A 10,479-nucleotide genomic window follows, 5' to 3' on the forward strand; every position below is an offset into this window, starting at 1 on the left:
GACTCCATTACACTTACCCCAGCCTGGGCCTGTGCTGGAGAGAATGTGGGTCCTTCCTGCCAGGATTGCCAGTGGGCACCCAGGTCTGGGGGAATCCCCGTTGTACAAACTAAAAGGTCTCCTTTGTATTCCCTTGACCACTGCTCCAGCCCACGTTCTCCTAACTCTACTTGATTACTGTAACAGTCTGATAAGAGCTGGACTCCCTTCCTCTGGTATCTCCATCAGCTAGCTTCCTTCCCCCATCCATCCTGCTCATCACTGCCAGATTACATGTTGTTCTTCCTAGCTCACAGGACACCTCTGCGACCTAGGCCTGGATGCACACCAACCTCACAGCCACCATTTGAACTCTTCTTGTCTATGTGGTCTCCTCTCTATACCCCTAGCATGGCACATACATTCTGCCAGTGCTTTTGATGTTTTCACCACTTGAAATGTCTCCTCCCCAACTCCTTTGCCCCAATCAAATTCCACTCTTCATTTAAGACCTAGAAAATACTCATTTCCGTTATGAAGCCATCAAAACCTATTCTCATCTCTCTTTTTCGAGTCTTTTCTATCCATTTGTTCCTTCTTTCAAAAAACGTTTACTAAGGACTTCTTGTGTACCAAACCCTGCAGACACAGAGAAGAAGCCTGGGGTCCTTCCTTCCTTCAAGGGCTCACAGTCTGGTGGGAAGGACAGACACTAGAATACAGGTGGCAGGAGGTGGATGGAGAGAGTGTGGTGGGAACCCAGAGAAGGGAGCTGCAGGAAAGGCCACCTCTGGGAAGGCCTAACTGAGGAAGTGTTATTTGGGCTCAATCTTGCTGTTCAAATAAGAGCTGCAAGGGAGGATGCTATCAAGTGGCACATAATCACTTAATTATATATTGCTTTGTATTTTTCTTCAATTGTTTAGTGTGCTTGTCTTGACTTCCCAGTGAGACTAATCAGCCGGAGAGCAGGGACAGACTCGGCACTCTCTGTTCTCCCAGAGCCTGACAGTGGTGCTAGAGGAACACCGTGTGTTCAGCAAAGCGTTGTTGACTTGCAGCAGATAAATAACCCAAGCTTCTCTGGGATAACTGTCTGGAGGGAAGAGCCCCACCCCCTTGTGATCACAGTCCCCTAAGAAGGTACCCACACCTAAATCCCCCACCCTCTAGCGGCCTTCCTCCTGCCGTAGGGGTGAGACCTCATCAGCAGACACTTGCTAATATTGCCCCAGATCCTTTATTGAGGTCTCATTTGACCCAAATACATCAACAAGAGATTGCTAAAGTTCAGCCCCAAACACAGTACTCTCCCATCCCTCTGGCCAGGGATAGGACAATCAGAAGGACAGAGGACTTGAGAGAGTAAGGAGGAGTTGCTCAGGTGGGGGGAACAGAAGAGATGGGGACCCATGGATATGGCAAGGGGGGAGTCACAAGGAAGCATGAAGGGAGTGACGGAAGAAACAATTGATACAGGGACGCAGTGGGACAGGAAACAGAAGCCAGAGAAGACAGCTGAGCTGGTGTGTCGGGAAATCTCAGCACCTAGCATATAGACCCCAACAAGCCCCATGGCAGAGGACGACCTAGTGTCCCTGGGGGAGCTCAGGGAAGGAGAGGGGAGCAGGAGGAGAGCGAGTGGGGCCGGGAGACGGCTGCCACGGCAACTAGTCGTCGTCATCGTCTTCGTCGTCATCCTCTGTGTTGATCTCGCCCTCCAGCACGTCCTCCAGCCAGTCCTCCAGCTCCTCGGCAGAGGGCAGGTCCTCCTCATCATCCATTTCCATCCATACGCTGTCCGCCTAGGACATGGCACAGACCAGGGATCAGAACTAAGCCTGACTCAGGTCTCCAGACCTGTCCGCCCACTCTCTGGCCTCTGTCCATCCTCTGCCCCCTTCTCTGCGTCTGTCCCTGGGCAGGTCCGCCCACTCTCTGGCCTCTGTCCATCCTCTGCCCCCTTCTCTGCGTCTGTCCCTGGGCAGGAAAACTGTCCAGGTGAAGATGTAGGTTGGAACAGTGACAGTGGGAGTAGAAAGGGCAGCTGGTCAGCAAATAGACCTTCTCCCTCTGGTCTTTCTTAACAAGCTCTTGCTGTGCTGAGCTTCACAAAACAGACCTCTCTATCATGCCCTTGATGCAAAACCACTGGTGACTCTTCATGGCCTGGAAAATAAAGTCAAAATCTCTAGCATTCCAGACTTTCTAAAACCTGCTTTTCTGGCATCATCCTCAGAGATCTCTGGACTCTCAAGCCGTAAAATCTGACTTGCCTTTTCCCAGGCCTGATACTCATTTTCCTTCTTTTTGACCTTTTGCTGTAACTTTTCCATCAGTTTGGAAATAACATCTCATAATTTTCACTCCCAGAACTTCAGTGTATTTAAATTTTTTAGATTTAAATAATTTATTCTTTATATGTATGTGAAAGAGAAGACTTCTGCCTTCTAAAAGCTCAAAGACTACTGGAAGAGACACACATGATACATAATAGCTGTATAAAAGTCATGTTCTCGACGCCAAATGGGCTCTGGGAGGAAGAAAATGATTCCAAATGGGAGATCTGGAAAGACTTCATGGAGAAGAGAGGATTTGAACTGGGCTTTGAAGGACGAGCAGCCAAATTCCAACAGATAGAAGCAGGAGTGTATTCAGGGCAGGAATCTTTCCCACTTTCCAGCCGGTCTGATTCCCCTGGGAAGGGCCCTCAATTTCTGGTTAGCAAAGCAGAGAACTAGCTATGCTGGGAAGCAGAGGTGGGAGTCAGCCAGGGACGACTGAAGGAGACTCACGTCAGTAACATTGACGACTCCTATCTGTGGGGCTGACAAGTCGATGTTAAATGTCTTCTCCCAGTATGGAACCAGCTGCGGAGAGACCACATAGGGTAAAACTTAATGGAGACTAGGAATACCTGAGTCCAGGAGGGTGCGTGTGAGGGCCAGCAGTGGGGAGACAGAGGACACTGTGAGCCTGTGGGGGGTGGACGGTGGGTCTAGCTACAGTCCCTGAAGGGAATCGGTAGAACTAAGCAGTTCAGAAAGAGTAGATATACCAAAAGGAGAGCATCGGGAGCGTCAGCCGGGAACACTGGCCACTTCCTTCTGAAGAAAGCTGCTGATAGGTAGGAAGCCTGCTCTGAGCCTGGATCTGCTACTGACTGACGTTGTGACTCAGGGCAAGTCACTTCTCCCTGGCCCTCAGTTCCTGCATCTCTAAGGTAGTTATAATCAGTGACTGCCATTGGTCCTCACACTTCTGTTTGTTTATCTAGTTCTCCTTTCAACAAAGACTGTTAGGTGTTGGGGATTCGGCTGGTAACAGAGCCACGCCCTGAGACATGGAGTCTCTGTGCGTTGATTCTGTGGTTATGTACACCCACATGCAGGGTTAATGTGCCCCCTGCTCCCCCAAACTCCGGATTTCTCTAGAAAGAGAAAGGTGCCCCTGGGCACCTGAGCTAGCTGCTCAGCCTCTGCTCTGGGAATCCTGTTGTTCCACACGTCCCACCCTGTGTCCTCTTTCTGAGGATGCCCTTAGTGCCCCTGAGCATGCAGTAGGGTCCTCCACTGGGAGATGGGAACAGGAACTCTGAAACGGACCCCCTCAGGACATGCCCCAGACTAAGGCCCTGCCAAGGACAGCAGTGCCCAGTGACGTTTCTTACCAGGGGGAAGTCATCAGGGTCGATCCAGATGATGCTCAGATCAGGATTGTCCGTGTTATCTTGGGCCACGGACTTGAGTATCTCTAAGAACTCATAGCCATCTTGGAGGAAACGCAGGTGATAAGGGTGTGACGGGGCACAGAGGGAACTGGAGTCCAGCTCTCTGTTCCCGCCTCCCATAGCTCCACATGTCTAGCTTGTAAACTGTGCTCTGAGAAAACACATCTTGCGTGTTAAAAGCCTACGCTCCAATTAAGACCCCATCTCCCCCTCTCACCAGTGCCCCTGCCTCCCAAATCCAACCCAGTATTCCTTCCTCACCAGGATCAGCTTCCTCTGCAAAGGCCACAATATGGATTCCATCCAGATCGTCCTCCTGTTGAAGGGTGTGGGGAGGAAGACCTTAGCTATACTCCCTGAAGTTAGTGAGCCCAGAACAGACCCTAGATCTTGGACCTGAGTCCTGTGGCAGTCTAGCTTCTGAAGCAGGAATGTTCCTGTCACCCACACTCCTCGAGCAAACCCTTCAGCCCCAGAGCTTAGGGCTCCTCCTCTGGCATCGTCATCAAGTTACGTGTGTCCCCCAGCTCCTGACACATTCTTCAGAACAGAAACCCTCAACCTTGGCTGGTGCACTGTCTTTCCTACAAGCAAGACATGAGGAACAGCAGGGCTAGTTCCCAGGACTTGAATTTTCCCATGCTCGCCCAGGGCCTGGCCCCATCCAGGGGCACTCACCCAAGTCTCATACATACTCTCAGGCTTCAGCTTCCTCAGGGTTGATCTAGAAGAGAGAGAAGGGCACCCTTGGCTCCAGTGGATCCCTGTGAGCAGAGGCTGCCACAGGGTCACACCTAGGGCACAGACAGCTTGTAGCCCAGAACCAAGCCATCTGGAAAAGACTAAGCTCTGGGCACCAGGCCCAGATCATTGCATGGTTGAAGCAGGTGGGAGAGCAGAGGGTGGGCAAGGGGACTGGAAAAGAGACTTTTGGGAGAAAGAACTGGACATCTGGATGGTCATTCATTCATTCACCAAATTGAGTGCTGGAGATGTTCTAAAGCTGTGCTAGGTGCTGTGGAGACAGAATCCAACGAGGCCAACATACTCCTGCCCTGAGGGAGAAAACCGTACTCTAGTGGGGGAGAGTGAGAGCAAGTAGTGTTCACAGTGATGAATGGGTGTTCCCAGCTGTGGAGTACTGTGAAGGAAGAGAATTAATGCGTGAGTGTAGGGCAGGGTTTCTCAGCATTTGACATTTGGGGCCGGATAATTCTTTGTTGTGGGAGGGCTGTCCTATGCACTTCGGGATAGTAAGCAGCATCTCTGGTCTCCACCCACTAAACACCAGTAGCTCTTTCTCCAACCGAAAGTGTCTGTAGACATTGCCAAATATCCCCTGGAGGACGGAATCGTCCCCCTACGTCACCACTCCCTCCAGCCCTGTTGAGAACCAGTGCTGTAGGCAATGTGTCAGACCTGGCTTAGGATCCCTGTTCTGACACTCCTTGTGGACTCTCTCTAACTGAGGTTGTTAAAGGATTAAATAGAATAAGAAAGAGAGCACTTCAGTGTTCCCAGCAGACCACAGGCACTCAACGCTGGTCTCAGGCCACATCACAGTGAACTATACAGGTTTATGGGGCACCTTCTGTGTGTAAGGCTCTGGCTAGGTGCAAAACCATCAGTGCGCCAGGGAGCACTGGTCCCCAGAGAGGTATTTGTCTCCAGGGGAGACCAGGCTCCTGGTCAGCTGCCTTTCCCCCAGCCCATCTCCCAGACGTGCTCCTGAGGAGGAGCCCACCCGGCTCAGGGGCTTGCCCCCATGCCCACCTTTTGTGTGCCTCCACAAAGTTGACGATCTCCTCTTCGCTGTTGGGCTTGTCTGGGATGGTCACAGGCTCCTCCATGAAGGCCTCGTAGAAATCAATTTCATTCAGCTTTAGGGTCAGCTTCTTTGCCACCTTTTGGGGAAGGGGGTGGGGGATTGGAGCAGGGGACATGCGGTCAGGGGAGAAGCAGTATTAGTGGAGAGTGTTACGGGGGCGGGCGGGGGAGCTGGTATCAAACGGGGAGTCAGACGACCTGGGCCCTCGTCACTGCCATTGTGACACTGGACACGTGTCTCAACTTCTCTGGGCTTCGGCTGAGCCTGAGAGGGCTGGGTTAGAGCCTCTGAAATCTGTGGGGTGGGGGAAGCCGGGGTGGGGAGGGGTGGGGAATACGGGTGTGTAATGAGGGAGGAGGTGCCCCCATCGATTCTGGGAGGGGGCTCTGGAGGGCAGCTGACAGGAGTGAGGGAGACTCAGGGCGCCACAGGGAGGAGAACCTTGCTGTCGAAGGTGGCGAAGAAGGGGATGTAGGGGTGGAACTCCTCCGCGGCGTCCTCGTAGGCTTTGTAATCTGAGGAGGGAATGCAGAGTCAGTCTCTGGGGCAACCAGGGTCTGCCAGGGAACCACCTCCGCCTCCGCTCTGTCTCCCCAGTTCTTTGGCAAATGGGTTCATTCTGAGACCCACTCCTTCTAGCTTTCCAAGAGGAGATACAGTGGTGAAGGGCGGGGAAGGGAAATGCCTTGGTGCCTGTCTGGGAAACTCGCAGAGTGCAGGGGGATCAGAGCAGTCGCTGGACCCACCCCGGCAAGAGGGGTGAGGTGGCAGGGGTCTGAGCCAGTGGAGAAGGAGGAGGGCAGATGAAGTGGGGGGCGGGGGGGACAGTGGAGTCTGAGGGTGGTTACCCACGCTCTGAGTCTTTGTTCTTGAAGTAGCCAATGAGTTTGTTATCGTCTTCAATATTCTCAAATGCCTGCAGCTCTCGTTCACCCTCAATCAATTCCACAGGGTCCTCTAGGACCTGGAAGAGCAAGGACATTGAATGAATGAGAGTGAGTCTCTGAACTCAGTGGCAGAGACAGGAAGAGGGATCAGGGAGAAAGGGGCTCTCTGTTGGGGAGGAAGGGCTCTCTGTTGCCTTTGTGTGTGTGTTTGTGTGTGAGGCTGGAGCTGGTCCGACGGGCATGAGGTCTTTAAGCAAGGCCATTAGGTCCAAGAGGTCCTCACATCAAGCAGAAACTCCACCAGGGTGTCAGCAGAAAACTCGCCATCGTACTCAATGACTTCATCCCCCTTGAAAACATAAACGCTGTCTTCTTCGGTCAGTCCTAGGGAGGGAGCCAGAGGTGGGCCGTGATTCCAGCCTTCCCACAGATCCGAGCGTCCAAATCCAGGGCCACAGCCCATTCCATAATCCCACTGGACCCTCTCTCCCGTCCTTCACCTCCCCTGCCCCCAGCCCTGCTCACCTCCACTGCCTCTTAGCCCGTATATCCCTGAGGCCCAACCCCCTGGCTTTAGCCTAGGTGGCTAGTCTGGCCCCAGGGGCTCTCCAGAGAGAAAGAGGTCAGAGGCGGGGGAGGCCAAAGGGAGATACAGACCCTAGCAAGATGTCTCCCTTTCTCTATCTGCCATAACCAAGGACAAATATTCCTTTTACCGCCTCTGAGAACTCTGGTTACTAATTCCCAGCCCGGGCCCTTTAACCTTCTGCTATTACTGCCCGGATGACTTCATTACTGACCAGCCCTCCCCCATCCACATCCGGAGTCCCGTCTCCAGCCTGTGCTGCCCCCTGGCGGCTGGTGCTGTAACATCCGGCCCGCAGCTCTGCGGGTGGGGGAGGGGTTGGAAGCGGAGCTTGCGGGAGGCGTCTCTAGCCGCACTTGTGTTCCCTGATTCCCCCTTTCCTCCAGCACCTAGCCCTGTTTTTTAGATATGTATAAAAAAGGCCAGCTCCACTTCTCTCTGAGATTTGAGCATGGTTCTCTGTAAGGAATAACGGAGAGCCTGGAACCCCCAGCCATACCCCTGCAACTTTCAGCCTTTCCTCACTTGCCACCTTCCGCTTCCGGCTCCTACCCTTACCTAGCTTCTTGGCTACAGCCGCGTCCTTCTCAGAGTCCACCATCCCGAAGCCAACACCCTTGTCTTCTAGCACTTGGGCTGCTAACTGAAGGGAGAGTTAGGGTTAAAATCAGCCCCTGAAAGTCTTAATAACCACGAGTTCCCATCTCACTCTTTTGAGTTGGGTCATTTGGGATTCTGGGACTATGAGACCTTGACGCTGTTCCAGGATCCAGGATATCTCTCCTTTCCCTTCTACCCGCACCCGCCCCCCATTTTTTTTGGTCCTTGGTTCAAATTTAATCCTTGAACATTTATTGCTCATGTATTGTTGTTTAGGCGCTAAATCATGTCTGACTCTAGGACCCCATGGACTGTGGCCCATGAGGCTCCTCTGTCCATGGGATTTCCCAGGCAAGAATACTGGAGTGGGTTGCCATTTCTTTCTCCAGAGGATCTTCCCCACCCAGGGATCAAATCTGCATCTGCTGCTTGGCAGGTGGATTCTTTTAATTTTTTTTCATTTTTATTATTTTTTAAATATAAATTTATTTATTTTAATTGGAGGTTGCCTGGGAAGCCCATTGCTCGTTTACAGTGTGCTTATTATGTTGAACTTGAAGGCACTGTTCATGTGCTTATGGATTCCTTAAGGGTGCTGAGGGATCTTCAGAATGCCTGAGGCCCTTTCCTCCTTCAGAGCTGAGCCCTGTCCTCCATACAAAGGCCTTACTCAGTGTAGGGGTGATGTTCTGCATCCCTTGGATTCTTCTGAGTGACTCCCAATGGGGAGAATTTTGGAGAGAAAGAGGGTAGTGATGGGGTCTGTTCATGTTGCTGAGGAGCGAGGAGAGATGGGGAGCTGAGAGCAGAGGTCACTGGGGCAAACACTGGTTACCCTCAGAGGCAAAGAGACCGACGGAGAGACTACAGGTGAAGTAGGCCCGGCTTTCCTCAACGGAGTGGGACTTTGCTTTTCACCGACTACTTCAGCCTGTCCTTAGGCTATGGAGTGTCAGCCCTAGGCCCCTGGCCCTGGCCACGCCCACCCCACCCCCTCCCGGCAGGCTCTCGACCCTGATGCACTCTGCATGGGGCACAGTTTGCAGCTTTACCCCCCACCTTTACCCATCTGAGTGCCCGAGTCTGTGCTCAGATTCTCAGGAGGACAGGGCAGGGAGACGGTTGGCAGGTGGATGGCCAGGGATGCTGAGCACTCAGGATAAAAATACTCAGCTCATTAATCAGATGGCAGGTTTCAGCATGCAGCAGGGGCACACAGAACTGAGAGCCTGCAATCCTGGTGTCTTGCCCTGAAATACTCCAAGCTCTGGGCAGGCTGGGGCCTCTGTGCTGTCAAGCTAGAGGAGGAGCTGCAGCAGCTTGGACAAGGAGACTCCAATACATCCCAGCTCCAGGAGGGCTGTGTGACCAAGTCTCCAATCATTTATAAACACGGGCTTTTTTCTTGTAACAATAGGCCCTCTCTCCTTTATGCCTGAGGTCAGCTAGCGGGTGAGGAGAGTCTTCCCACAAAGACAATTTGGGGAAGGCCTGGTGAAGCCGCCTCCAAACACAAAAATTTTCCAGTCCGCGTGCCCAGCTTGATCCAGTAGGGGCAGATGGGATGGGGGAGGAGAGAGGGGCCTGAGAGGCCAGTGGGAGGCATGGTGGGCTCCATTGCACCTTTAGCTATGAAATCACTGACATGCAGCCTTCTCAGATGGCTCAGTGGTAAAGAATCTGCCTGCCAAACAGGAGATGTGGGTTCCATCCCTGGGTCGGGAAGGTCCTCTGGAGAAGGAAATGACAACCTACTCCAGTATCTTGCCTGGGAAATCCTATGGACAGAGGAGGCTGCTGGGCTACAGTCCATGGGGTCACAAAAGAATCAGACACAACTTAGCAACTAAACAATGCCATGCAAATAAAATGTCATTGACATTTCTATTTATACCATTTGGAACTCTTTGGAGTGCAGCCCCTAAAGTGTGTAGAGAACGGGCACGGGCACGTTCTGGCTAGAACAGTAGATTTGGGGATGCATGACAATTCCTCTCCTTCCCATGAAGAAAGTCTCTTTTCCTTTTTTGCACCCCCTTTGGGGTGCCCCCAAGGTCACCCCAGTCCTAGCCAAACCTAGTACTTCCAGCCTCCGCTAGCATGGAGGAGAGATTCTCCCTGCAGCTCCCCTCTTTGCTACCATTGCCTGGCTATGGGGGTACTTTGGGGTTCCTGAATCCCTCTCTCTTTTGGCCAAGGTCATATGCCACTTGTGTCCTGTTAGTGGAAGCAGGATCCTGCTGCATTGCCTTCCCCCCCAACCCCACCCTCAAAGATCCATGTGGTGTTGTAGGAGAGAGGGGTGCAGAGAGGGGCTGAGCCTGCTCTGCCAACCTGCAGACCATCACTCACCTCCAGGATCAGCTCCTCCATCTCAAACTGCCTTTGTGAGGCCTTGTCATCCTCAGGGGGTTCGTGGTAGAGCAGCGCCAGCACCTCGTACTTCTTGAACACATTCTTGTAGTTCTTTGCGTTGACATTGACCACACGGTCCACGCCATCATACTCAGGGAAGTCGAGCCCTTCCTCCCCCTGCACCCCTGACTTGGGTGTCCCCAGCACCAGCAGGAACAGCAGTGCCAGCCGCAGGCCGGGCACAGCTCTGGCCCCCATCCTGTCTGCAGTGCTCATGGAGGTAGTGGGGTCTGGGTCGGCGCGTCTCGTCTAGAAGAGGTCAGCTGGGGTAGGGAGGGGCCCCTGGGTCCCAAATCCTGAGTTGGGGGCTCACAGTGGGGGTGGGGTGGGGAATGGCCCAGAGCAGTGGACAGAGGACCCTGCCGGCCCTGGAGAAACTGCCGACAGAGCCAAGAGAAAAAGGGTCAGAGGAGGAATAGGAGCAGGGGGCGGGGAGGGAACCGGAGCTGCCCCC

The 10,479-nt window shown here is 53.1% G+C and overlaps 1 protein-coding gene across 1 annotated transcript; it reads right to left on the minus strand.

Moving 5' to 3' along the window:
* Window positions 1–1,277: 1,277 nt before the first annotated feature.
* CASQ1 (calsequestrin 1) lies at window positions 1,278–10,241 on the minus strand. The gene is made up of 11 exons (XM_068965068.1): window positions 9,963–10,241; window positions 7,569–7,653; window positions 6,708–6,808; window positions 6,390–6,501; window positions 5,979–6,052; window positions 5,483–5,613; window positions 4,388–4,433; window positions 3,971–4,025; window positions 3,650–3,750; window positions 2,775–2,849; window positions 1,278–1,784 (listed from the first exon to the last, which is right to left on the minus strand). Exons 1-11 carry the CDS (start codon window positions 10,239–10,241, stop codon window positions 1,650–1,652), a joined length of 1,194 nt encoding a protein of 397 aa, XP_068821169.1. The 3' UTR covers window positions 1,278–1,649.
* Window positions 10,242–10,479: the final 238 nt, after the last annotated feature.

The sequence above is a fragment of the Capricornis sumatraensis genome, chromosome 2 (assembly GCF_032405125.1).
Source record: "Capricornis sumatraensis isolate serow.1 chromosome 2, serow.2, whole genome shotgun sequence".
NCBI lineage: Eukaryota > Metazoa > Chordata > Mammalia > Artiodactyla > Bovidae > Capricornis > Capricornis sumatraensis.